Below are 27550 nucleotides of genomic sequence, written 5' to 3' on the forward strand. Positions count from 1 at the left end.
CCGAGCGCCGACCCGGGAGTGCGAGGCGGCTCTGGCGTGCGGGGTGAGTCCGGGGGGCTCGGGGGCCGGGCATCCTCGGGGAGGACCGGGCGCGGGAAGCCAGGGGAAAGCCGAGGGGATACGCGGGGTCCTACGGACGACGCCCGGAGCTGGGCTCGGTCGGCGCACCCCGCCCCCGGCGTCCGCGCTGACCCTCGCGCGCCTCTGGCTCGCAGACCCCGAGGACGCGGCCATGCCGGGCGGAGCCGAGGCTGGGGAGGCCGAGGAGGAGGCTGGGGCCGGCTCCGGGTCCGAGGCGGAGGAGGACGCGCTGTGGGAGCGGATCGAGGGCGTCCGGCACCGGCTGACCCGCACCCTCAACCCGGCCAAGCTCACGCCGTATCTGCGCCAATGCCGGGTCATCGACGAACAGGACGAGGAGGAGGTGCTGAGCACCTACCGCTTCCCGTGCCGTGTCAACCGCACCGGTGAGCCGTGGGGGTCGCGGGGTCGGGCCTGAGCGGGCGGGGCCGACCTTCCCTGGGGTCTTCTTGGGGCCGACCGGCCAAGGGCTCTGATCCCCCGGACCTCGGTCTCCACATCGGTAGGGTGGGATGGTTGGTGTGTCCGCCATCCTGCCTCCTTCAGCGTGTCCGCGTGTCCACACCGCGCCTGGATTTCCCCGCCCCCCGCCTCCTCGGTCCACCTTAGAGTGAGGGGTTGCGGTTCAGGCCGGGCTTGGGACCTCCCGGTCACAGCTGGTGGACTTGGCCTCGTTCCTGTGTCCTTTGCTTTTATAGGTTCTCCCTGTCCCCCGCCGTCTGTGTGTCACATACTTCTCGGAGAGTCATTTTTCTTTATTTTCCCATCCCAGTTTTTTGAGGGTGCCTTCTCCCGTAGGTTGTGCCTGAGCGGAGCTGGTGAAGCGATGAGGGTCTGATGGTGGAATTTCAGGCACTGGTCAACGAGATAGCTATTTTGGTTTGCCTTGAAGATGGAGGGGGCTTTTTTGTGCCGTTGTAAAGGCAGGCTCCATTTGCTGGCCCTGTATCCTGGAGGGCAGGCAGGGGCTTGGGGAGCTGTTGAAACACAGTTGCCACTGGTGGTGGTAGGGGAGTGGGTCCTGATTCTCCTGGCAGGAGCAGACAGGCTATCTCCTCTGATGTGTTGAGTCAGGCCCCTGTGTGTGTCACTGGTTCAGAGATCTGGGGAATGTGGGCCCTGGGGTAGTCGGGGTAGAGGGGCGGGGAGCAGACAGGAGGAAGCAGCTAGGCACTGGGGGCAGCCGTCACCTTGACCCTTGGACACCCACCCCCCTTTCTCCAGGGCGCCTGATGGACATCTTGCGCTGCCGGGGGAAGAGGGGCTATGAGGCCTTCCTGGAAGCCCTGGAGTTCTACTACCCCGAGCACTTCACACTGCTCACTGGCCGAGAGCCTGCCCAGCGCTGCTCCATGATCCTCGGTGAGTGGGTCTGCAGTGGGTGCCAGCGCAGGTTCCTTACCCCCTCCCTGTGAGGGGGGCACTCCTATTGTGGCCATTGAACAGGCAGGGAAACTGAGGCACAGAGACAGCTGAAACTGTCTGCTCAAGGCCTCCCCAGCAGGCTGAATGTGGAGCTGGGTTTGTAATGCAGTTAGAGTCTAAATTCAGAGCCCACACCCTTAATGTGGCTCTTTCCCCCTGAAATTGTTCTCAGACCTGTATGTGGCCGACGTGTACCAGTTTGCAGTTTCTTCTGTAAAAAACTCAAACATGCCATGAGATGAGAATAAACAGCAAAGATCTTTACTTCTTCCTTCAACTCTGCTCTGCTGGTAACAGTTTGGCAATTACACACACACACACACACACACAGAGGGGATCATCTTACATGTCTTGTTCTGTATTTCATTTTTTTCTTGGAACAACTGATTTTTGTGATTCACTCCCCCACCACCACCAGTGTGATTCTGTTATGCTTGTTTTTAATGACTGCATCGTGTTTGTTAGTGATGTGCCATAGTTATTTAACACATCCTCTATTGATGTGTTATTTGCAAATATTACAGTGCTGGGAACATCCGCATCTTTGTGCACATGTGTGTCTCAGGAGAAGTTCTGAGAAGTCATATTTCTTAGAGGATGTGTAGCTTCCCTGGTGACTCAGTCTGTAAAGAATCTGCCTGCAGTGCAGGAGACCTGGGTTCAGTCCGTGTGTTGGGAAGATCCCCTGGGGATGGGAATGGCAACCCACCTTCAGAATTCTTGCCTGGAGAATCCCATGGACAGAGGAACCTGGTGGGCTACAGTACATGGGCTCGCCAAGAGTCGGACGTGACTGAGTGACTAACACACACACACAACATGGGTCCCTCCAACAGTGTATGAGCACCCTTTTTGTTGTCCCCTTATTCATCTTGGGGGTCATTTAAAAATATTTTTTTTGTGTGGTTAGATACATGAAAAATAATATGTTGTTGTCTTAAGTTTGCACTTTGTTGAGAGATGTACTCAGCTTACTCAACAGCTTAGTTAGCCTGGGGCAAATGGCTTGACATTTCTGTGCCTGGGTTTTTCTGTCTTTAAAATGGGTGCAATAAATAGTACCTACCTTAAGTGTTGTGAAGATTACATAAATTAATATATGTGTGTAGACCAAAGAATAAAGTCAAATGTTAGTGGTACTATCATTATTGTTATTATTATTGCTAATGAGTTGGAGGGGGCTCCCAGGTGGCACAGTGGTAAAGAATCCACCTGCCAATGGAGGAGATGCAAGAGACACGGGTTCGATCCCTGGGTTGGGAAGATCCCCTGGAGTAGGGAGTGACAACCCACTCTAGTATTCTTGCCTGGAAAATTCCATGGACAGAGGAACCTGGTGGACTGCAGTCCGTGGGTCACAAAGAGTGGGACACAACTGAGTGACTAAGCACAGCTCAGCACAAACATAGGAAAATACGTTCCTCATTGCATATCTGCATGCATACATGCTCAGCTGTGTCCAGCTCTTTGTGACCCCGTGGACTGTAGCCCGCCAGGCTCCTCTGTCCATGGGGATTCTCCAGGCAAGAATACTAGAGTGGGTTGCCATTCCCTTCTCCAGGGGATCTTCTCAACCCAGGGATCAAACCCAGGTCTCCCGCATTGCAGATGGATTCTTTACTGTCTGAGCCACTAGGGAGGCCCATGAATACTGCAATGGGTAGCCTATCCCTTTTCCAGGGGATCTTCCCAACCCAGGAATTGAATCGGGGTCTCCTGCATTGCAGCTGGATTCTTTATCAGCTGACCTATCAGGGAAGCCCTTTCCTATGTTTACCAGTCATTTTTTGTTTGGTAATTTGCAATTTGATAGTTTCTGGCCATATTTTTATTTTGTTGTTTGCTTACTGATTTGTAGGAGCTCTTTATATAGTGTGGCTCTATGTCAGTTTTTGTATTTTCTTCCACTCTGTTACTTGTCTTTTAACTTTGCTTCTGACATCTGTCATCATTCAGAAATCTCTTATAGTTTTTTGATTTTTGCCTGGTTTAGGAAGCCTTTCCCTGTCCCCACATTGTAAAAATGTGTTCCAATATTTCCTTCTAGTGTTTTTCCGGTTTGGGTTTTTCTGTGTGGTCTGCCATCTTGCTGGATTTTATTTGCCTGACCTGACTTTTCTCTGCCCTGTCCTTGGCAGATGAGGAGGGGCCTGAGGGCCTGACCCAGTTCCTGATGACAGAGGTGCGGCGGCTGCGGGAGGCTCGAAAGAGTCAGCTGCAGCGGGAGCAGCAGCTGCAGGCCCGGGGCCGGGTGCTGGAGGAGGAGCGGGCCGGGCTGGAGCAGCGGCTTCGGGAGCAACAGCAGGCTCAGGAGCGCTGCCAGCGGCTGCGGGAGGACTGGGAGGCGGGGAGCCTGGAGCTTCTGCGGCTTAAGGATGAGAACTACATGATCGCCATGCGCCTGGCACAGCTCAGCGAGGAGAAGAACTCAGCCGTGCTGCGCAGCCGGGACTTGCAGCTGGCGGTAGGCCCTGGGGGGGTTGGGGTGGGGTGTGCCATGGGAAAGGGGCAGCTTTGCAAAAAGTGATGGTAATATTGTAGCCAGCTGGTGTCCCAGAGCCACCATCTGTTGGCTACTGGACCATGGGCAAGTCCCTTCTCTACCCTGTGCCTCAGTTTTCTCATCTGTAACATGGGGATATTGATAGTGCTTATTTCATTGAGTTATGACTGTAGTTTTCAACTGGGGGTGATTTTGCTCCCCCTCCCCCTAGCAACTTTTGGCCATGTCTGGGAACACTTTTGATCATCACAACCAGGAGTGTGTTACTGGCGTCTAGTGAGTAGAGGCTGGGGTTCCTGCTAAACATCCTTGGAGCCCAGGACAGCTCCACAACCAAGAACTGTCCAGTCCAAAAGGTCCGCAAGTGCTGAGGCAGAGAGGCCTTGAGGTAGAAGGATTCCTCGGATTTAAGACACAGAATTTAAGACATATACAGTGCCTGGTGCAGGGTTAGTGCTCAAAACCTGGATTATGGTTAACCATTGTTATTGATATTATTAAGTATGACTCTGTGCCATGTAGGTTACACGTATCACATCATGTAATCTTACAAAGACACCATGCTCCACGTTCTCATTTTGGAGTACAGACACGGGTGTAGATTGTAAAGAGACCTCCTCGAGGTCACAGAGCGGCAAGTGGCGCAGCCTGGATGTGAACCAGGTCTGCCTGGTGCCCCTGCTGGCCTCTGCCTCATGATGCTGTTCCTCTCGCTCCTGTCCAGATGAAATCTCACCCAGTTCTCTCTATAAGCGAGCGAGGCCATGCCTCTTAGAGGCTGAGAAACTAAGCCTCTCTTTCTTGGTGTCTTATTGGGTCTTCACATGGGGATAAAGCTGGGATTATACTGCTGCAGAGAGTTGTCTCAAGGATTTGACAGTGCCTGCGGCCAAGGCAGGAGATGCAGGGTTTCATCCCTGGGTGGGGAAGACCCCCTGAAGCAGGAAATGACAACCCACTCCAGTATTCTTGCCTGGAGAACCCCATGGACAGAGGAGCCTGGTGGGCTGTGAGTGAAGTGACTGAGCACACACGTGGCACACAGTAGGCTCTCCTTGGCGGTACTGCACAGGGTTCCACTGGGGGATTTTGATGGTGGGATCTGAAGCCCCCTGACCCCATGAGCCTCAACTGTGGCTGGGGCACCCCACGGGGTGAGAGGTGGCCGTGGACCATGGGTCACATGTCCACGATGAGCCCGTAAGCGTGAGAGCACTGGTGTGCTGGAGCCTGTGACTGTGGGTGCCATTGGGGGTGGGGGTGGACATCGGGGGAAAGGAGTCCCGACTGGGGGTTGTTGAGGCCACAGGTTCATGGGCCCAGGCTGCCAGGCCCTCTTGAGCTTCAGGTTCCTCATCCTTGAAGCGGGAGGTCATGATGCAGTGACATCATAGCAATATAGCACCTCCTGTGTGGTAGGCATGGTCCTTCGGGCTTGATGTCCATCAACTCCTGTAATTTCCTGGGAACTCCACGGGAATGGGGGTCAGGCAGAGCCCCTGTTATTACCCCCACTTATGAATGAAGAAACTGAGGCACAGACAGGTTGGTTGGAGTACTTTCCCAGGGTTCCAAGATGGGGAATTTCTGACTCTACTCTGGGCACTGCTGGGAGTGGGGTGAGCTGGGGGAGGAGCCTGGTGGGGAGAGCCTGCTCAGAGCAGACAGTGTGATGGCCGCTGGTCCCAGGGTGTTGGGAGGGGCGGTGGCCGGCACAGGTGGGTTGGATGTGATTGTGAGTTGGGTCTGCTGAAGCAGAGGATATGTGCCTGTGACTGGGTGGGGGGGTGCCCTGTGTGTGCGTGCGTGCGCCTGTCTGGAGTCTCCTGGGGTTGGGTAGACCGATGAAGAAGAGGTGTTAGAGGTTCTGTGTGTGTCAGCATTTCAGCTCTAGGTGCACATAGTGTGTGCTTAGTCACTCACGTGTGTCCAGCTCTTTTTTGACCCCGTGGACTGTAGCCTGTCAGGCTCCTCTGTCCATGGAATTTTCCAGGCAAGAATATTGGAGTGGGTTGCCATTTCCCTTCTTAAGGGGACCTTCCTGACCCGGAGATCAAACCCGTGTCTTCTGCATCTCCTGCACTGCAGGCGGATTCTTTACCACTGAGCCACTGGGGAAGGTCCAGGATGGCCCTAGGGGTAAAGAAATCTGCCAATGGGCAGAGAAGAGCTGCTTTTTCCTGGTTTAGCTGGTGGAGGTTAAGGGATGAAATTCAGTTAATAGATAAGCTTTTCTTTAAATGTAGCTACTGTACACTTGCCTTAATTTACTGGAGCTTTTCCGCAACCAATTAACAAAGGCTTTGCAGGTGGAGATGAACAGAGCAGCTGATCATGCTTTTTCCTGGCAGCTTGGCTTCCCTCCCCCCTGGACAGGTGTGTGGTGGCTGTGATTTAATACTGTATTTTATAAAGTGCAAATTTAATGAGCTGTTATTTCTAAGCAACATAAACCTTAAAGGAATGAACGCTATAATTTTGTGCTAAGTGAGTTTGTACACCAGGATTAAATGCATCCGTTATTTCCTGGTGTTTGGCGGAGACTCCCAGGTGCCCTGTCCCCTGAGCTCATCCGGGAAGCCTGCCGGCCTTGGGTCAGGCAGGAGGCCGGGGTGTGTGGCTGTGGTTTGCTGGAGAGGGTGTGACCACATTTGCCCTTGTAACTAGCTGTCTTTCTCCAGCGGCTCACAAAGCGGGTTTTGTGAGGGGAAAGGAATGTGAGAGTCATGAATTTCTTTCTGAGTCCTCTGCGGAGGAGGAGTGGGCTGTTAATTCGTGGAACTGCCTGACCCAGTCTCCAGACCCTTGTGTGTGTGGGATGGTGGTGTGGGGAATGTCATGCCAGGCTCTGGAGTCTGGGAGGCTGGGAGTCCTTTCCAAGCAGGGCCAGGGTGCTCCTAGGGCACCAGACATCAGCATGCCTGAGTGTGGCCCCGGAGGTCACTCTGTCTTTTTCCAACAATGACTTCATTTTGTGGCCTGCCACCTGCTCCTTGTGTCGCTCTATAGACACCTCAGACCCCACATGAATTTGGAAAATCGCTTGGGCTGAGTACACTCATAATCCAGCCAGCTGGTCGTACATCTCTGCCATGGCCACTACTCAGCAGCCCACACAGCCCCCTTGGTCAGTTTCTGGCGCCCACACTGAACTGGTGACTGGGGGTGTGGTCCTAGGATTTTATTCAAAGCTGTAAAAATAGCCACTGTTACACCCCCAGCAGTTTTGTAGTTTAAAGGCCTCTGTCCACCTGCTGTCTTGTTTGATGCCTGCAATGACTTTGGGAGGCAGGTGGTGGAGCAGGAGCAGGGGGATTGCACAGGCCCATTTTACTGATGGGGAAACTGAGGCCCAGAGGAGGTAAGTGACTTGCTCAGGATGATGGAGGGTAAAATGGTACAATTGAAACCTGGACCCCAGATTTGGAATTTGTGTTGGGAGTGAACCAACAGCAGAACCACCCCTCATGGAGGCTCTGGTAGGAATTACCTCTAAGGGAGGATCAGACTCATGGCTGTTCTGTACATGTATCTTGAGTGGGGAAGCTTTCTGAGGGGGATCATCCTGGCTCTTGGGCTGGGTGAGACCCTCAAAACTATCCTCCTCCTTATTCCCCTGGGAGGTGAGGAGACTGAGGCACAGAGAGGGGCAATGACTTGCCCAAGGCCACACGGAGTTAGAGGCCAAGCTGGGCCTAGCCCCTGGGTCCTCCTGTTCTTGGTGGAGCCCTCCTTCCCGTCCATTATGCTGGTGCTGGGCTTAGTTGCCTGTGCTCAATGTCAGAACTGCGGGACAGACAAGTGTGTTGTGATCTGGCCCATCCACCGACAAGTCCTTGAGTCAGATTCCCCTGGGAGGGTGGCTTGGCCTTGTCATATTGGTCCAGCCTGTCGCTTCTTTGTAGACATGTCCAGGGAGGATGCCTGCTCGGGCCCCTCTGGGAACTGGGGAGGCACCCTGGACTGCAGGAGCGGGACCTCTGTCTCCTCTCTGGCCTGGCCAGTGCTCCCTCCCTGAGCTGACCCTTGTCCTGGGCCCCAGGTGGATCAGCTCAAGCTCAAGGTGAGCCGGCTGGAGGAAGAGTGCACGCAGCTGCGAAGGGCCAGGGGGCCACTCCCTGGGGCCGAGGAGAAAGAGAAAGAGAAAGAGCCCGACAGTGCGGACCTGGTCTTGGAGCTCCGCGCTGAGAACCAGCGGCTGGTGGCCTCACTGCAGGAGCTGCAGGAAGGCCTGCAGCAGGTATGGGGGTAGGCCCAGGGGGAGGCCAGACCCTCCTGCTCACTTGTCCCCCTGAGGCCTAGAAAATGAGGATTCTAGAACCAGGGATCTGAGATCTGGCTGGCCTCTTGAGCTCTGAGTGGAGGCCCTTAGCTCGCCCTGTGTGTTAAGTCTGGGGTCTGGGGCTGGGGGACGGGGGACTCAGGAAGCCTCTGAGCTCCTTGAAACAGTGTATCTGATTTTGTGTGTGAGTGTTTTTCTGGGGAGTGGGCCCCCAGTTTTCCTTGGATTTGTAAAGGAGTCTGATCATGGAAAGGTTGAGACCTCTGAGGTCTGGGTGGCCCCAGGGCTTGCTCAGTGTCCTGTGGCAGGTAAGGGACAGCATGGGCCTGCCACCTGGCCATTACACCTCACAGGAAGTGGGGGAGGAAGCTAGGACTCTGGTGTATTTTATAGGGTTTGGGGTGCCTGGCTAGGGTGTGGGTCTGGGGACTGGATCTTCAGCTCATGGTCTACCTGCCTGGGCCAGGCTCAGACCCTATGAAAACCCCTTGTCAGGCCAGAGGAGGAGGGTAGAAATAGGTCTTGGAAATATTACCCATCTTCTATCCTGGCTAGCGGGTTGGGGCCAGAGCAAGAGAGAACAGGCCTGGTTCTTGTTGAGGAATAAGATCCTGGTCCAACTTGTCCGAGCACGCCCTCATCCACTTACCTCATTTGTACACCAGATGCTCCCTGGAGGGTGGGCAGAACTGCTGGGGCCACACCCACTCAGCCGAAGGGGAAGCCAGGGTTCAGAGAGGCCAAGGCTCTTGGCCAAGGGGGCAGAGCTAGTGAGCTGGGGCTGAGAGCTATGTGTCCCCCCTCGCCCCACACTCAGGAGGGGCCCGGAGTCAGGGGCTGAGGCAGCACTGAACTCTGACACCCGCCCCCCCAGGAGGCAAGCCGGCCAGGGGCCCCCGGCTCCGAGCGCATCCTCCTGGACATCCTGGAACATGACTGGCGTGAGGCGCAGGACAGCCGGCAGGAGCTGTGCCAGAAGCTGCACGATGTGCAGGGGGAGCTGCAGTGGGCCGAGGAGCTGCGGGATAAGGTGATGTCCGCCTTCCCCGTATACCCCCTGCCTTGCCCCCACTTGCCTTTTTGCTCACAGCCTGGGGAAGCTCCTGGGGAGGCGGGGAATGGACATCACCCGTTTACTTCAGCCAGCTTTCCCCGAGCATCTGCTGTGTGCCAGGTCCCGTGCCAAGAGCTGTGCATTCATTTGTTCTCAAATATGTGTTGAGGTCCATCTGTGAACACAACAGAGGTCCCTTCTCCTGGGGAGGACAGATTCTAGCAGGGGAGACAAACAGGACACCTTATGCGTAATCCACAGTCCCTCACTTCATGTCACAGAGGGTGATGAGTGCTGCGGAGGAAGCAGAGTGGGTTAAGGGGGCAGACTGCAGTTGAAATGAGGAGGCCCAGGTAGGTTGGGATGGGCTGTTGTCCCCATTTTACAGATCAGGCAGCTGAGGCCCAGTGAGGGGATGTCAGTAAGCAGCCCAGGCCACCCAGCTGGGGAGGTGGGCACTTATTACTAGGGTTCAGGCCTTTCCCTGGACCTGCTAGCCTCCTGCCCATGGTCCCTGGCCCTGGAGTCTAACCGGGGTGTGTCCCATCCCGCCCCGCCCTGCCGCACCCACAGTACCTGCAGGAGATGGAGGACCTGCGGCTGAAGCATCGTACACTACAGAAGGACTGTGACCTGTACAAGCACCGCATGGCCACCGTCCTGGCCCAGCTGGAGGAGATCGAGAAGGAGCGGGACCAGGTGAGCCCGGCCTGCAGGGGAAGATGGGGAGAGGCAGGTAGGACTGGAATCGCAAACAGTATACTTGTCAGTTTAGGATGGGGCAAAGTAGGCCAGGAGAAACAGACAGGGGACCTGAGCGCTGAGGTGTGCCAGCCCTGCCCTCTCAACACACCTGCCTCACTGAGCTCCTGGGACAGGTATGAAAGCTGGTGTGGGCGGCCTTTGCATCTGAATCCCTGTTCTGCTCACATCAAGGGCGAGGCTTTCAAATATTTGTTGGTGAAGAGATACTCAAAAGTTCTGGCTCCCAAGTCCTGGGTACCATTCCTTCACCTCCTGAGGGATGGGCCGAGGCCCCCAGCCCTCCTCGTCTGAGCTCCCCATGCAGCGGGGAGGGCAGCAGGTTTTGTCCTTGGGCCATGTTTGAATCCCTGGAGCAGTTGATGTCTACATGTGAGCGTGGGCCTCAGGGGGCCGGGTGAAAATGCAGATTTGGGGTTTCGACTCCAGACATACTGGTTCAGGTGGTCTGGGGTGGGCCCAGGAATCTGCACTTTACCTGGTTGCTCCTAGCCCCTGAGACTCTCACCCCTGCTCCCTCTGAGACAATCGTGGCAGGTCCCCATGGCCATGAATCCAGCTCTTGGGCACCCTGGTCTACATTGTATGGAAAAATTCTTTGGGTGCACTGGGCTGGGTTTTGAACCCTGGAGGCCGGGAATAAAGTCCCCCACCCACAGTGTGTCCCAGAGAAGAGTTTTGAGTTGTTTCCAGGAAATGATACGAGCCTGGACTCTGAAGCTATGTCCCTGCTGGCTTGGTGTCCCTGTCTGTAAAATGAGAATAAAGAGACTTTCTAACTCTGAGAGTTAGTGTGTAGATTAAATGAGCCAATATTTAGCACAGGGTACAAGCATGCAGGAAGTCCTTAATAAACATTAGCTGCCGGTCCTGTTGCTACCCATCCCTCCACCCCCTGGCCTGATCTGAAAGGTCAGAGGCCAGGACAGCTGAGCCAGCATGTCACCTCCAGCTCCAGGCCCCAGTCCCCTCCCTGCTTACTCTTGCCAGGCCATCCAGAGCCGAGACCGTATTCAGCTGCAGTACTCGCAGAGCCTCATTGAGAAGGACCAGTACCGGAAGCAGGTCCGAGGCCTGGAGGTGGAGCGGGATGAGCTGCTGACAGCGCTCACCAGCCTGGAGGGTGCCAAGGCCCTGCTGGAGGTGCAGCTACAGCGGATCCAGGGGGGGCCCCATCTCAAGGTGAGCAGGGTCAGGAGTCCAAGCTGGAACTCTCGGCCAGAGTGAGACCTGGTGAGAGACCTCAGCTGGGGATGGGGATGTGGGGGACCCATCGGGAGTCCTCACCTGGGCCTGGGAAGATGCAGGCTCTGGGAGGAAACATGTGGGTCCTGGTTGGAGTCATCATTCGAGATCAAGAACATGCCAGTCTTGGAGGGGGCTGTTGGCCAGGGTGGACAAAATGCAGCTCAGATGGGTGGGGGTTGGTGTATCAGGGGACAGGACAGGAGTGTAGGGGCCTCTGGGTTTCTGAGATTATACCTGGGGCGCGAAAAACAGTTTGAAGCTTGTCTTATCATACACTTGGAGAACCCCAACTGCCTGAGGGCTGGCGAGCATCTTAGAATGCAAAATGTGTGCCCTAGAAGTTCCTCAGAAACCGACTAGTACAGTTGCCTCATTGCACAGAGCCCAGAGAGGGTCATAAGCTTGCCCAGGATCACATAGCCATCCAGCAGTGGGGCCAAGCCCTCAGATCCCTTATGAATCAGACACTGGCTCTCAGATCTCTGCCAAGATAGGAAAAGAAATCTTTTCCTATTTTGTGTGTGTGGTTAGTTGCTCAGTCATATCTGACTCTTGGCGACCCTTTGGACTGTAGCCCACCAGGCCCCTCTCTTCATGGGATTTTTCAAGCAAGAATGCTGGAGTTGGTTGCCATTTTCCTCCTCCAGGGGATCTTCCTGACCCAGCGATTGAACCCACAGCTCCTGTGTCTCCTGCGTTGCAGGCGAATTCTTTACCCACTGAGCCATCAGGGAAGCCCCTTTCCTATTTTGGGTTTGCTTAAAGAGAATCAGTCTGCCAGGAGTGTAGTACCTGAAGAAACAGGACAAAAGAAGCATAAATCTGTGATTTTTGACTTTAAAATATCCTCAGTGGCTTACTTTGCCCTAGAAGTCCTACAGGGTGGTTCCCTTACCTGCCCACCTCGAGCCTGGTTCTCTCGGTCTCAACTTTTTTTTTTTTATTATTAAAGTTTTTGTTTTGTATTGGCATATAGTCAATTAATAATATTGTGGTAGTTCCAGGTGGACAGCAAAGGGTCTCAGCTATACATACACGTTCATCTGTTCTCCCCCGTACTTCCCTCCCATCCAAGATGCTACAGAACATTGAGCAGAGTTCCATATACCATATAGTAGGACCTTGTTGGTTATCCATTTAAATATAGCAGTTTGTACATTGTTGATCCCACACTATCCCTTCCCCCCAGTCTCAGCTTTTTAATTCCTAGAATGTGTCAGTCCTGCCTCAGGGCCTTTGCTCTTACGGTTCCATCTGCCTCACCCATCCTCCCCAACTTTAACACTTACATATCCTTGAGTTCTCAGTTCCAGCCACACTTTCCCCGGAAAACACTCTGATGGCCCCCTGGCCGGGTGGGGCCTTTGAGTGTCTTCCGCACCCTAGGTACCTTCCTTCCCAGCTCTTTTGGCAGCTGAGCCTTAATTCCTTCATCTGTCTGCTTGTTCACAGTTTTTCTCTTCCACTAGGCTGTGAGCTCCATGAGGGCAGGAATCCAGCTCCCTCCTTCCCCACCTCGTCCCTGTTTCCAGCCCTCGGGCGTTGAGAAAATGGCAGTGGCTGGCCCTGGCCCAGCGCTGCTGACCGCTCCCTCTCCCCTTCCTCTCCAGGCCTGCGCCTCTTCCCATTCCCTGTGCTCCAACCTCAGCAGCACCTGGAGCCTCAGCGAGTTCCCGTCCCCACTGGGAGGCCCAGAAGCAGCGGGGGAGGCGGCTGTCGTGGAAGGGCCCGAGCCCCACGCCTCGGTAAGACGCCTGCCCTAGCGCAGATGTGGGGGGTGCACAAGGCCGTCATATTATTACTGACACACAGGGGGCTCTCCAGTTTGCTGACCATTCCATTTCCCACGAGAGCAAATTGAGGCCCATGAAAGCCAAGTGCCTTGTTGAAACTCCCAAAGAAGCTGGCTCAGTGCTGGGCCTGGGCTCGGGCGCCAGGAGACCTGGGGAGCCATTCACATACAGAAGCTTCGCAGAGCCAGCCCCTCCACTCTGGGCTCTAGTTCCCATCTGTGAAATGAGCACAAACTTGGCACGATGAGTTGTGGGCGGGTGCTGTGGGGGTGACCAGGCCCTGCTGTGACTTTGCAGGAGGAGGCCACGGACAATGAGAAGGAGATCAATCGCCTCTCCATCCTGCCCTTCCCACCCAGCGCTGGCTCCATCCTCCGCCGGCAGCGAGAGGAGGACCCTGCGCCCCCTAAGAGGTAAAGAGAGAGGCCGGGGTGGGGGGCGCTACTGTTGCCTCCCAGAGTCCCTGATGCCAGGGTCAGGTCCACGCTGTCACCTCCCTTTGCTGCCCTTAAATGACTGGAGCTATGGAAACCCAGGTTCCAGAAGTCATATGTGTAACCAAGGGGTTAAGACAAGGTCAAAGGGCAAAGTGGGCTCAGTCCCTGCTGAGCACCCTGACATGAGAGTCACTGGAAGTTAAACCTCAAAGAGCCTTAATCCAGGGGGAAGCTTGGGTGTTCAGGACTAGGAGACATGGAGGAGGTTCTCAGGGGTCAAGGATCTCAGGCAAGAACGGCTGCAGGTTCAGGCAGCAGCAGAAAATGGGGCCAGATAAACTGAGCCATATGATTGGTGCCAGGACCGAGGGCGGGAGATCTCCTGCCTCCTGGCATGTGTCCCCCGTCATTGGCTTGATGTAATGAGTGAACCTGCTATGATGAGTGTGCGATGGGAAGGTCATGTTCTAGTGTGGAGGCAGACCCTGGAGCTACAAATGACAGTAGAAAGTAGGATTGGGATGAGGCATGAGAGGTCAGGGTAGGCTTCCTGGAGGGAGTGGCATTACAGACCAGAAGGGGTGGCCTTCTAGGTGGAGGGACATGAGCACAGTCGCACGGTCAGAATATTAGCTTCTTGCCCTGTGACTTTAGGTCTAGCCTGCCTGTGCTTGGGGGTTGCCAGACATTGGGGTAGCATGGGGACAGGAGTGGGGGTGGGGCTGAGTGCCCACTGCGCTCAGTGCTGGCCCCTCCCGCCCTCTCTCTGCCCAGGTCCTTCAGCAGCATGTCAGACATCACAGGTAAAGGCCCCGGGACTCTGGGGAGGGTTCGTCTGGGGACCCACCTGAGGCCTATGCTACCTATGCTGCCCTTGGCCTACGTCCCCTCCCTGAGGCTCTGCTGTCCCCTGGCCAGGCAGGGAGGCTGTGCTCAGGAGGTCCCGGGGGAGCTGATTCCCACCTCTCACCCGGAGCCCATCGTGGTCCTCTCTCCTGGTCCCAGCTACGCTCTATGGAGCTACTCAGTTCCAGCCCGCCCTCCACCTTCTTCCAGGAAACTGATGGGTCACCCTGGTCGACCCAGGCCCAGCCCTGAGCCCTGTGAGTCCAGTGTGTTCCCAGGGCCTCCAACCTGCCAAGGCCTCTGGGCCCTGAGCCATCCCTGGGCTGGAGGGGCTCAACCCCTTCTCATGGACCCAGCCCTCCCTCATGGCTCTGCTGGCGCCCCTGAACCTCACCCCTCCTCCCCAGGGAGTGTGACGCTCAAGCCCTGGTCCCCAGGCCTCTCCTCGTCCTCGTCCTCCGACAGCGTGTGGCCTTTGGGAAAGCCGGACGGCCTTCTGGCCAGAGGTTGCGGCCTGGATCTCTTCAGCAGGTACCACAGTCGCCTGGGGCGGGGTGGAGCTGGGGGGCTGGTCCGGATCCCCGGAGAAGGGTGAGCAGGGGTGAGGTGGGAGGGAGCAGCAGCGAAGCCCTTGCCTCACGCCGCTGTCAGACTGTTGGGTTGTTGCGCAGAGGCAGACGTTGAATTCATATGCTGTCACCATTGTCTGGGAGGCTTGGGCTGGTTATTTCACCTCTCTGGACCTCAGTTTCCTCATCAGGGAATAGGGCACAGCGATGTCTTCTGCAGGTGGTGTTTGAAGGCTTAGGAGTTGTGGCAGCCAAGCACCCCGCTCTGCCAGGCATGCGGTGGGTGCTCGGTAGGTGGCAACTGTTACTTGTACTGCTTGCCTGTTCCTGCTCAGATCTCCCAGCAGGACTGAGCCTCCCAGCAGACTTTGTGCTGAGGGCAGGGTGGGGTGGTGGTAGTTTGTCATTTGTATCTCCCTGCAGCTGAGCTGGCTCGCCTATGACTGGAGACACGAACCTCGGCGGCTCCCAGCACGCTGCAGGCCATGTGCTCTGTCCATTTTGGTGGACACATGGCTTTCCTGGTCAGTGATCTCAGAAGGACAGGCGATGGAAGAGGCTGATCTGAGAATGTGGCCTTTGAACGCAGCCAGGAGAGAGCAGGCCAGGAGGGCAGCTGGGTGATATGGAAGAGGAGAGAACAGAGGCTGTCCAGGGACAGGCCTGGCGTTTGGTGGTGACTGGAGTGTGAGGGCAGGGAAGGGGGAAAGGTGAAAGTCGAGGCTAGGGCAGGCTTTGTGAGTCAGGCTGGGGAAGTGTGGTGCTGTGCGCCCTGGGAAACCTGGGTGGTGGGGGAGGAGGGGATGGTGCTTAGCTATTACTAAATGCAAGGCCAGCTCCAGGCTGCTTTACAGCATTCCCTCTGTCCTGGGAGGCAGGCTCTATTATGATTACCCCGTTTTTATAGAGGAGGAAACCGAGGCTCAGAGAGGTTAAGCGACTTGCCCGAGGTCACACAGCTGGCACGTGCCAGGGCCAAGGTCCAGGGTGGCCTGACCAGATTTGGGTTTTGGGGAGGGCATAGGAAGCACTGAATGTCAGAGCTGGGATGTGGGGATGCTGGTTACAGAGGACAGGTCGCACAAGAAATCAGGGCAGAGCAGCACTGGGAGCCTCCTGCCTCCTGGAAGCAGCTTGGCCAGGCCCCTGCCCCCACTCTCAGGCACCGGGCCCAGTGTGACATTGTTTCTAACTGTGCAGGACGTGCTTCTGGGGGAAGGGGCGGAGGCGCCTCCCTTCCTGCCTGCCTGGCCCTTCCTCTCTTCCTCTGCTCAGGCCTGCAGCAGGGGTCCTGGCTGCTGTCCAAGGGCCCCCGGGATGCCGCAGAGGGAGCTGAAGGTTCTGGCCCATGTGATCATGGGACCACCTCTGGTGCCCACACAGTTCCTGGGGAGGAGGGAGATGGGGGAGGAACACAGATTGAGGGGTTGGGGCAGGGTTGGTGGACTAAGAGAGAAGGGGGTGGGCCGATGGGAGTTCAGGGATGTGAGAGCCCTAATGGCCTTGGGAGCGCTGTTTGCACAAGTCCTGGGCTGGAGGCAGGGTTACAGGTCAGAGCACAGGCGGGATCCAAACAGACTTGTGAGCCAGCTGAAATCCTGGCTCTGTCACTTGCTACTGTGGGGCCTTGAGCAACTCATTTAATTTCTCAGTACCTCAGTTTTCTGCTCTGTAAAATGGGCTCACTGTAGTACCTGTCCCTTAGGGTCATTGTGGAGGTTCTAATATTCTTACTAGAGTGCTAAATGCAGTGCCTGGCTCGTAGTGAGTGGGAAGTTAGTTCTTAGCTATTGTTGGTTCTGTTGTGGCTTAATCCTCAGAGTAGCCCTGCAAGCCCCATATAGAGATGAGAATGAGGCTCCGAGTCAGGAATGTGTCCCGCGGCCACTTGGTGGTGGAGCTGGGGATTCCAGAGTCCCTTCCTCTCATCACAGCTACTTGAGTTTTTTATTTTTAAACTTTTATTTGTTTTTGACTGTGCTGGGTATTCATTGCCGCACACAGGCTTTCTCTAGTTGCAGCAAGAGGGGGCTGCCCTCCAGTTTTGGTGTGCAGGCTTCTCATTGTGGTGGCCCTCCTTGTGGAGCTCAGGCTTAGCTGCCTCACGGCATGTGGATTCTTCCCAGAACAGGGATCAAATCCGTGTCCCCTGCCTTATCAGGCCGATTCTTAACCACTATCCTCCCAGGGAAGTCCCCACTGAAGCTGCTTTAGCCTCCACCTGTGTTGAGTGCTCCCTGTGTGTTGGGCGTTGCATCTCTTTGCTCTCCCCTGCCCCTCTTGGCTCCCAGAGTCTTGGGCCAGGGCAGAGGATGGTCAGGCAGGTGGAAAAGAGTGAAGGTGAGATGCTGGGTGGGAAGGACACTGGGAGGGTATTGGGGTGCTGTCTCCTGGGCAGGGCCATACCTGCCCGCTCTTGTCACAAAGACAGGATCTCTGGCATTGGCCGACCTCACACAGGGAAGGTTTGGGTAGGTCACTGTCTAACGCCACCACCCACCAGCTGTGTAACCCTTGGCAATTGTAACTTCCCCTGGCTTCCGTTTGCCTCTTCTCTTATGTTGGGGGAATAACAGATGGCTTCCGTAGGGTGGTTGGGAGGATTCGGTGAGGTAATCTGTGTGACATGCTTACATCTCAGCTTCATAGGTCCCTGACCTTTGAACCTAGGGATCTTCCCACAGTGCCCCAGGGTGTAGGGCAGCACTTATCCAGGCCACCTGACTCATGATGCTCAGGTTTGGCAGAGTGAAGGACTTGGCCCAGTCCCTGATGTTCCCCTGTGACCTGACTCCTGACCTAACACTGGGGGATAGGATTGGGAGCCCTCTCCTGATGGATAGGGACCCCCATCCTTCCCACAGGCAGGACTGGGATCAATCAGATCTTGTTGCCAGAAACCTAGGAGTTCCTGAGAGGTTGGAGCAGGCAACCCCTGCCCTCCACCATGTTCCTTTTTCTTCCCCACACACTTGTCTGCTGAGGTCTGAGTCTAAGAGACATGACCTGGATCTTGCCCCTGTGAGCTCCCAGATAGTAGCCTGGGGCTGTGGAGGCTCAGAGAAGTCACTTGATCCTTCAGGAAGGTGGGCAAGGGCATCCTGAAGAAGAAGATGCCCAAGCTGGGTCTCTGAACCTGAAAAGGTGGAATGGCTGAGGAATTGCCCTGATGCTGGAATTGCAGGGAGGGGGCGTGGCATGCAGGCAGGGGTAGGGAGTGAGCAGATGGACCGGGAGGGCCTGAATGCAGTCTACTCACTGGGCCCTGAACTAAGGAAGCCACCAGTGGTCAGCTGTCTGTGGGTTTGAAATTGGGTAGGGGGAAGCTGGACCACAGAGAGGTGACTTGTCCTGAATCACACCTGGTGATAGTGAATGTCTAGTTTTTATCAGGCACTGTTCCAGCAACATCCAGTGTTTAAACTTACTGAGTTGTACAATGAGGTAGATAGACACAGATGGGACTGCTGAGAACCAGAGGCGAGCAGCCAGGTCTCCTGGCCCCAGAGTTCCTGCTGGTGCCCTCCACACCACTTTTCTCAAACTCTTCTGATAGTATCCCGCTGCAGGAGAAACCCAATACAAGTGCTTGGAACAAAAGGGTCACGGGAAGATAGTTGGATTTACTTGAAGGGAGGCAGGCTTATATTTTCTGTTCCATTCCATTTAAAAACAGTGCTGGTCATGACCCAGTGAATTTCATAACCCATTTAGTTGGAAAGCCCTGGAGCCCTCTGGTTTCCACCTCTACCTGCATTATCTCTATATTTGTCTAAGCCTCACACCCATGGTGGGAAACGAGTGTCATCATTGTCCTTGCTTTATGGATGTGGGGATAGAATCAAGTGGCCAGCTCGCTTTCAAAGGCTAGAGCACAGTTAGTACTGGGGTTGGAGCTGATAGCTGTGGCTTCAGCCATCCAGCCGTTGGGCAGCATAGCCAGGCCCAGCCTCAGGCCTCCCATCTCTGTCCAGGCCTTTCTGTCCCCAGTCGATGTGGCCAGGACAGTCCCGGGGCTGAAGGAGCCTGTAAAGGCAGCCCAGATGTCCCCAGCACCCATGTCTATCCCCAGCCCCTGGGTCCTGGTCCTCTGTTTTCACTGAGGGGGCAGGAGCCAGGCTGGACTCCCGAGGGCCAGGGTCTTCCCCTGCATGGGTACTGATTGGGTTAAGGTCTTTGCAGCCTTGCCCACCCTGAGCAGGCAGCAGGGGGCAGTGTGGCTATGTGACTGAAGCTGCCAGTGTAGATGGGGAGGTGAGTGAATGCCCAGGCTTTTCCTGGGCTCCCTCTCCATTTGGGGCACACCTACAGAGCCTGACCTCTCCCCTTCCACAGAACCATGGAGGAGGGGTCCTGGGGAGACTTATGGTCAGTTCTCTCTGAGTCTGGCCAAAGGGCTTCACCACTTCTCATTCAGGGATAGGCAGAGTCCTCCTATGAGAGGGATTTGGTGACTCTTTGTCCTGACTGTCAGTGGTACCCACTGACCACCAGAGGAAGGTCAAATACCTTCATTCCTTACCCTCCATAGGCTGGCTCCAGCTTGCCTTTCCTGGGAGCTGTTTCCCAGGATGTTAAATTAGTTAATTAGGGCAAGGAGTTTAGCATGGTGTCTAGCACATGGGAAGCACCCAGTAAGTGTTTGATGCTACTGTTATTATTGTTGTTATTAAATTCTTCTGCACTGTATCCTATTCTCCACACTTCTGCCTGCACCAGCTCTTCGGTCTGGAACCACAGAGTTCTGTCTGTTCTAGGAGTACTTCTATTCTTCACCCTCATGTAGCCTAGCTGCTGCTTCCTCTGGGAAGCCCCTCCCTTTTATGCTCCTACTGCCAGCAGTAACCATCCCTGATCTGTTATGATTTAAGGGTGACCTCCTGCCCTAGACTATGAGCATAACAAGCTTTTATTAGTCATCTGCCAGATGTACCAGACACTTGTGATTGGTGGTCAGGATCCAGAGCCAAACATGATAGAGGGCTGATTCTCAAGGCATTTTATTGAGGGAGGAAACCAAGGGGAAAATAGAAAAACGGGGTGTTCCAGCAAGAACCTCCACCTCGCTGTGTGCAGGCGTTTGGGAAGGAGAGGTTGCTTTTGACCTGAGTTATGAAGGATAAGCAGAATTTGCCAGGCAAAAAAAGAAGGGAAAGAGCATTCCAGCAGGTGCAGTGGCCTGGGGTGGCAGTCTTGGCATTTTTGGGGCATCACTATAGTTCTCCAAGAATATTGAACTGAATCAACATACTGACTAAACGCTAATTCCAACTCCTTTTTCTCTGCTCAGGTCTCTGGCCATCCGAGTGTCTGGCTGGAGTCCCCCCGGGGGACCTGAGCCCCAGGACAAGGGCCCAGATAGCCTGTCGTTCCTTGGGGACAGCTGGTCTGGCGCTGTTGTGCGGAGGGTGCTCTCTGGGCCAGGGTCGGCCAGGGTAGAAACGAGAGAGGTGAGGCCCCGCCCCTCTGAGCTGGGGGCGGAATCGGTACTTTAGCTGGGGCTGGGCACCCTCTGATTGGTGGATCTAGCTCATTGGGCGGGGTTTGTGGTCGGAGCAGAGGTGGGCTCATCGACTAGCGGCTGGTTGCCCCTCCTCAGGCAGCATTAAGTGAAATCTGATTGGGCAGGGGCTGGGAGGTGGGGCAGACTGATAGCACTGGACAGATCCCCACCCTTACACGTGGAAAAGACCAGACTGAGCCACGCTGGGTGGGGAGGCCAGTTGCAGGGAGCAGGGTCTGACTGGGCACGCACCCTGTGAGGTGGGAGCATCAGAATTTTGAGACATGGTCACCTCCACACGCGGTGTTCTTCAGCCCCAGGGCTGCCCTGGGAAGCTAGCTCAGTTCCCTCCCTGTCTGGGTTTTCTCCCAGCCAAGGGCAGAGGCTGCTGGTTTGGAGGGGGCATGCCTGGAAGGCGAGGCCCAGCAGAGAACCTTGCCCCGGAAACAGACATCCACACTCCCACTGATGGACTTCAAGGGTAAACCTGGCCTGGGGCGGGCAGGGACTGAGGACGCAGGAGTCCTGGAAGGTCAGAACTGAGGGCCCACGAGAAGGCTCCTTCAGTCCGTAGTGTGGGTGGGACAGCCACGGCCTGGGAGGGGGATGCCTCACGTCCTGACTCCTGTCAGCGCTCTTCCCTCCTACACCACTGGCTGCTTGTTAGTTGTCTCTTCGTATGCCCTTCCTCTGTCTTGTCCTCAGTAAGCAACTTACAGTGAAAGGAGCAGTGGATAGGAGTCCAGGAACCTGGGTTTGGGTCCTGGTTCTGTCCCCAGTGGGCTTGGTGGCTTTGGGCCCATCCCCTCCCTCCCTGGGTCTTGGACTCTCATTTTAAGAAGGGGAAGGTGTGACCTCTCTGAGATTAATGCTTGACTTTCTCCTTCCCTTGTCCTCGCTGCTGCCCTCTGCTTTGTCCACACTCAGCCTGCCAGTCCTTCCACGAGGCCCTGGATGCCTGGGTGAAGGAGCCGGGAGCTGAGCCCTTCTACATTCGAGCCAACCTCACCCTGCCTGAGCGGGCTGACCCCCATGCCCTGTGTGTGAAAGCTCAGGAGATCCTGCGGCTGGTGGACCCGGCATACAAGCGGCGGCAGGAGTGGTTCTGCACGCGGGTCGACCCCCTCACCCTGCGAGACCTGGACCGGGGCACTGTGCCCAATTATCAGAGGTGACACAGCCCGCAGCCCTGGGAACCGGGACTAGGATGGGGGACTCTCTTTCTTCCTGCAGTCCCTTGCCATCCTATGGGACAGGATTGGGGGAGGGGGCTGGAGGAGAGAAGGTGAGGAACTCCCCATCTCCCTACAAACTCATGACATGACCTCCCTTCTTCCCCCACCCACCCCCGCCAGAGCCCAGCAGCTCCTGGAAGTTCAGGAGAAATGCCTGCCATCCAGCCGACACCGGGGCCCCCGCAGTAATGTAAGCTGGGCTGCGGAGGACAGGGTGAGGGCTTGGGGAGGGGGGCCAAAAGGGAGAGGACAGGCTCCATTCTCTGGAAACTGGGGGAGGAGACCCCACCCACTTGGTTGCTCATCTTCTTGGTGAGCATTTTGGTTGCGTCTTCACCCAGACTTGGTTGATCCTGTCCCCAGTGTGTCCGTCAAAGAGAATAGCAACAGGGCTCCAGTCCGGGTGGTTGAGAGGGGGAAGTGAGGCAGTGTGCCCGGTGCTCAGGAGCATGGTGGCATGTGGTGAGCACTTAACAGAACGGTAGTTACACTCCCTTCTCTGATCCATGGACCACATGCCTGGGCAGAGCAAAGCTCGGAGAGGTTAAATATTTCAAGAGACCATGGTACTGAAGAGAAGGTGGAGAACCTGGGTTTGGAGCCAGGCCTCCAGAGTTTGCATCCCAGCTTCTTTCCGTCTTTGCTGTGTGACCTTGGATGACCACCTGACCCTCTCTTGAGGCTCTGTTTCCTCATCTGTAAAATGGGGAACCCAGCCTGCCTCCTGGGTTCATGCATGTGGGATCTAGTTAGCGTTCGTCACGTTGTCACATTATTTGACGCCTGTCAACTATTGATACCCATGGGGTCGCAAAGAGTCGGACATGACCGAGCAACTGAACAGCAACCACTATTGTTAGAATTAATGCTGTCAATTTTGGTTTTTCTATACTCTTCCTACACTGCTGATTAATTGGAAGAGACCCCAGAGTTTGTCTCTTACATCTTATTAGGTCCTTCTGGGCCTCCATTTCTGATCTGTAATGTGGGGGCAGACCTAAGGCTCCTCTAGCTCTAACTAGCTCTAGCAGTCTTGCTTCCCTGGGTTCCTATTGATGGTCACCCTCCTCTGTCTCAGGGGCTGTGCTGGGCCAGGTGGGGGCAGAGGACAGCCAGATAGAGAGGGGGTTCTTGCGCTGACCCATGAGACTGGACAGCAGGGCCCTTTCTCCCTGAGGATGGGATGGAGCTGAGCTCTCAGGTGCCCCTCTTTTTCTACTCCCTCACCAGCTAAAGAAGCGCGCCTTGGACCAGCTGCGACTGGTGAAGCCCAAGCACGTGGGGAGTCCTCCCGGGGACTCCCCAGAGCCACTGCTGCTGGAGCCCTGCTCAGGTGTGTGCCCAGGTGCGAAGGTGCAGCCACTGCCTATGGGCTCCAGGAATGTGCCCATCTGGGTGTCCTTTGGCCTTGGTGTTCCCTTTGGCCTTGAAGGGCTTGTGGGAGGGTTCCAGTCGGGGGCAGGGTGCAGGCCAGGGACCTGGTGGGAGATGGGCCACCAGGATGGAGGGAGCTGGTCTGTGTCCAGGTGTGACCAGGGGTCTGTGTGAGGCACGGACAAGCGTGGGCCTGTTCTTGTCTGGCAAAGCATGCACAGCTGTGCCTTTTGCCTGTGTATGGTGGCAGGTGCCATGATGACCCCAGAGGGAGTTCCTAGAGGAAGGAGGATGAGGGGTTAGGGGAGCCCAGAGGAACGAATAGCAATTCTGAGCATAAGGCTGGTTAGGAAAGGCTTCCTGGAAAGGAGATTGAGCTGGGGCCTTCAAGGATGAAGAGGCATTCGTTGCAGAAGGCAAAGACTCAGAGGCATGGCTATGTGTCTTATGCTTGGAGGACACTGAATGCAGCAAATGCAAATCTGTTGTCACACGTTGTGGCAGAGGGAAGAGGGGAGGGGAGACAGGGGAGGGGCGAGGTAGGAGGGGTCCCTGCCCACCTGGGAGCTTGGGAAGGCCTGACCTGGGCTCTGACAGGAGAGTTAACTGGGCCACCAGGGCATGCAGAGGTCCCACGATTAGAGCTGCTGATCTGTGAGGTCGGAATAGAGCCTGTAGTGAGGGGATCTGTGGCTTGCTGCCTCCCCAGCTCCGGCAGGGCTGGGTCACCCACGTGGAGGATGTGGCCTTCTTCCTGAGAGTTGTGGGAAGTCACTGGTGCATTGAACACAGGGGAGTTACAGGATCTGACTTCAGCGTTGAAGCCTGCCTGAGCTGCCGAGAGGACAATGGCCTGTAGGGGGCACGGGTGAGGCCCGGGATGGGGAGGAGGACAGTCCCAGTGAAGCCCCGAAGGGCTAGGAAGGGAAAGAAGATAGGGGCCTTGAGAGGAGGCACTGGGGTTCTGAGTATTGAGGGGGCTGGCCATCCCAGCAGCGAGGAGCTGGGGCCCTGCCTGCACCCTCATCTCGTCTACATCCTGTCCCCTCCCGCACCCAGAGCCAGAGCGGAGCCTCAAACCCTACAGCCTGGTGCGGCCCCTGCTGGTGTCTGCCTTGCGGCCCGTGGTGCTCTTGCCTGAGTGCCTGGCGCCCCGGCTCATCCGCAACCTCCTAGACCTGCCCAGCTCCCGGCTGGACTTCCAAGTGTGCCCAGCGGGTGAGCCTGCACACTTGAAGATGGGAGGACGGGGTGGCACCCTGGGGCAGTCAGGCCCACTGGCCCTTCGTCTGTGCCTTCCTGTGCTTTGCAGAAAGCCTCTCTGGAGAGGAACAGTGCACATTGTCAGCACCTGGAGCCCCCAAGGCCCGGCCTGCCGCCCCCGGTCTGGGCAGCAGGATCCGTGCCATCCAGGAGTCTGTCGGGAAGGTAGGTGCTTGGGGTGGGGCATGGGGGGTGGTGTCCTCTGGGCCCAGGAGCAGAGGGTGACCCTGGGCAAGCCCCTTCCCTTCCATGGGTGTCTTCTCACCTGTGAAATGGGTGACCTGGGGCACTCTGCCTCAAGTGGCTCACCCTGGAGAGTTTGGCTGATACATCTGATCTGTTCATCCTTGTCTCAGACTTGCCGCTCCCCTGGGAGCCACCTGGGGCTGCCATGGGTGGGGTCAGAGCCCTATGCAGATCGGAGTCTAGGGAAAGTGACTTATTTCTCTGGGTCTTGGGCTTTCCCTTCCAGTTCTTTCCTTATTGCCAAGGTGGATGGGGAAGCTGGACCCTGTAGGGGTCCCTTATGGGCTGTGCTGGGCTGTGCTCACCGGGAACACACACGGGTTAGTGCCTAAGTCACGGGGGTGGGGGGCATGACATTTACACAGGGGAGAACCCCTTATGGGGACCCAGTCCGGGGGCAGGGAGGCTAGGGTCTCTGGCTTGGGAGTAAAATGTAGCCTTGACCACCCCTACCCTGAGAAGAAGCACTGCCTGTTGGAGCTGGGTGCTCGGGGTGTGCGGGAGCTGGTCCAGAACGAGATCTACCCCATCGTCATCCACGTGGAGGTGACCGAGAAGAATGTCCGGGAAGTCAGGTGAGTTGGGCCGGGAGGAGGGGTAAAGACTTTGCGCTTCCTCCTGTTTGGGTGCCTTGCTCTCTCTCTCTCTCCATCTCTTCGTTTGCCTTCTGTCTGTCTCTCTGACTCCCTCTGTCCATCCTCCCTCTCTGACTCTCCATGTCTTAGTCCATTCCTTTCTCTCTGTCTCACTGTCCATCTTCATCCCCCTCTCTGACCACTGCCTACTGTGCTCTCTCGGCAGGGGTCTGCTGGGCCGGCCGGGCTGGCGGGACTCCGAGCTGCTGCGGCAGTGCCGGGGCTCAGAGCATGTGCTCTGGGGGCTGCCCTGCTCCTGGGTGCAGGTGCCTGCCCACGAGTGGGGCCACTCGGAGGAGCTGGCCAAGGTGGTGCGGGGCCGCATTCTGCAGGAGCAGGCCCGCCTTGTGTGGGTAGAGCGCGGCAGCACCAGAAGCGGCAGCAGCAGCAGCAGCAGCGAGGCCTGAGGGCCCCCCTGGAATGCCTGTGCCTTCCTCACGCACTCCAGAAGCCACCACCGGGGACTCTGGTGTCTGCAGTGGACCCGGGTCCTCCCCATCCTGAGCCTTCCTCAACCCTGGGACTCTTGACATGGGGCCTTGGCTCTGGGCTCTGGGCTCTGGGCTCTCTCACCCAGGGGAGCTCCTGGCCAGAGCTCCCTCCCACCCCTGGACTTGCTGCTCTGGGCCTTCCCCTGGCCCTGTGTCTCCACGGGCCCTTCTCATGGGTCTCACACACACATCTGTGTCCTGTCCCTCATTGCTCTCCTCAGAGCATCTGCGTTCTCAGTCCTGTGCGTTGGTTTGCACACCCAAGATCCCACAGGGTGGACTCGAGTCTGCTTCTCCCCTTGGCTCACGAGGTCTCCTGCCTCCACAGCCTCTTATTTTTTTTTTTTTGGGCCTCACTGTGTGCGGCATGCAGGATCTTAGTTCCCTGACCAGGGACTGAACCTGTGCCCTGTGCAGTGGAAGCACAGAGTCTTCATCGCTGGACCACTGGGGAAGTCCTCCACAGCCTCCTCTGTTCACAGGCGCCCCCGAGCCTGCCGTGTGTGACAGCCACCCGTCCAGCTGACATTTCTTGTGTTTACCTCCACGGGGGCATTGTGGCTTCCCCAGTCTACCGTCACCTGTGCCCCTCGAGTCTTCCAGTCACATGTGTGTCCGTGGTTCTCCCCTGTGTAAATGTCATGCCCCCCACCCCTGTGACTTAGGCACTAACCCGTGTGTGTTCCCGGTGAGCACAGCCCAGGACCATGTTCTCACAGCACCTGCGCCCCTCCCTGCCCTGCCTCTTGGAGGGATGGGGTGGGGAGGGGGCCAGCCACTCCGTTACCAGAATGTACAGCTTGTGGATTTTTTTTTTTTTTCATACAGCTTGTGGATTTTTAATGGGCTTTTTTTTCCCTCAGAAGCTGCACATTAGGGAACATTAAACAGTTTGTCATAGAAGCTGGTGGCCTTTTGCTTGCTTGCCTCCCTGGCCTGGGCCCCCTTCCCCTCGTCCCACTTGTTGCCACCCCCAGCTCAGGTTGATGCCACCTTTCAGGTTCCTGCTCGCCCATAGGGAGGGTCGGATTTCTCTCCTGACTCATCCTGGAGCTGCCTGCCATCTGTGCTGGCATCACCTTACCTGCCCCCAAATGACCGGAGGAGGGCCCCGCAGATGGGCCACCCTTCGCCCAGCCCTGCCTGTGTCTGATCATCAAAGAGATGTCTCCTGGAGCGGGGATACCTAGCCAGCAGGGTGTGGTCTTAGGCTAAGGGGATCGGCCACTGAATCCAGGAGACTAAGAGCAAACCCTCAGTGTACTACCAAGTCCGTGAGACTGCTTCACTGGAGAGGATGAGCACTTCCAATGGGAGAAATCTAGCAGGCTTACTGGAGGAGATGCTGCTTGAGCTTGGGGTGTGGGATTCCTTTCTTTAGGAAGCACTCAAGGGACTCACATGTTGTTCCTGGTCCTCCTAGGACTCTCTTCAGTCACAGTGATGAACTTGGGCAGGCTCCTGGGAGTTGAGGGGAGTGGGTAGACTAGGTGGAGGGAACCTCAAGAGCAACAGCTCAGTGGCAGAAAATGGGTTGAGATTGGCCACTGGGGAGTGGCAGGAAATGAAGCTGAGAGGTCCAAGTCCAGGGGTTAGGGGCTGCTTAACATTTGAGGTCTGGCTCATATATCATTTCCACAAAGCCGCCTGATTTTCCCAGGCCTTGGGAATTCTGGGCCATGCCATGCTCTGCTTTGTGGCCAGATGGTGGGTCTCTATGGGTGGCTATTGGCTCCCTGGCCATGGAGACTGGGTTATGCTCATTGGGGTAAGCAAACCATCCCCGCTTCTTGGCCCAGTGCT

The 27550-nt window shown here is 56.2% G+C and overlaps 1 protein-coding gene across 1 annotated transcript; it reads left to right on the forward strand.

The window, feature by feature from the left end:
* CARD10 (caspase recruitment domain family member 10) lies at positions 1 to 26635 on the forward strand. The gene is made up of 21 exons (XM_061125278.1): positions 1 to 43; positions 216 to 467; positions 1306 to 1443; positions 3645 to 3970; positions 8052 to 8249; positions 9166 to 9321; positions 9919 to 10044; positions 11098 to 11289; positions 12966 to 13100; positions 13446 to 13561; positions 14360 to 14388; positions 14839 to 14962; positions 20291 to 20450; positions 20876 to 20984; positions 21431 to 21674; positions 21859 to 21928; positions 22969 to 23071; positions 24172 to 24330; positions 24425 to 24540; positions 25084 to 25196; positions 25423 to 26635. The coding sequence occupies exons 2-21, from the start codon at positions 233 to 235 to the stop codon at positions 25661 to 25663; spliced, it is 3090 nt and encodes a 1029-aa protein (XP_060981261.1). The 5' UTR covers positions 1 to 43; positions 216 to 232; the 3' UTR covers positions 25664 to 26635.
* Positions 26636 to 27550: the final 915 nt, after the last annotated feature.

Source organism: Dama dama, chromosome 22 (assembly GCF_033118175.1).
Source record: "Dama dama isolate Ldn47 chromosome 22, ASM3311817v1, whole genome shotgun sequence".
Taxonomy (NCBI): Eukaryota; Metazoa; Chordata; class Mammalia; order Artiodactyla; family Cervidae; genus Dama; species Dama dama.

Excerpts from the sequence above, each read along its gene's own strand:
- CARD10 (XM_061125278.1), top strand. The coding sequence starts at position 233 with ATGCCGGGCGGAGCCGAGGCTGGGGAGGCCGAGGAGGAGGCTGGGGCC. Across the intron at positions 1,444-3,644 it reads GCGCTGCTCCATGATCCTCG|ATGAGGAGGGGCCTGAGGGC; the intron begins GTGAGTGGGTCT and ends TGTCCTTGGCAG. Across the intron at positions 25,197-25,422 it reads AAGAATGTCCGGGAAGTCAG|GGGTCTGCTGGGCCGGCCGG; the intron begins GTGAGTTGGGCC and ends CTCTCTCGGCAG.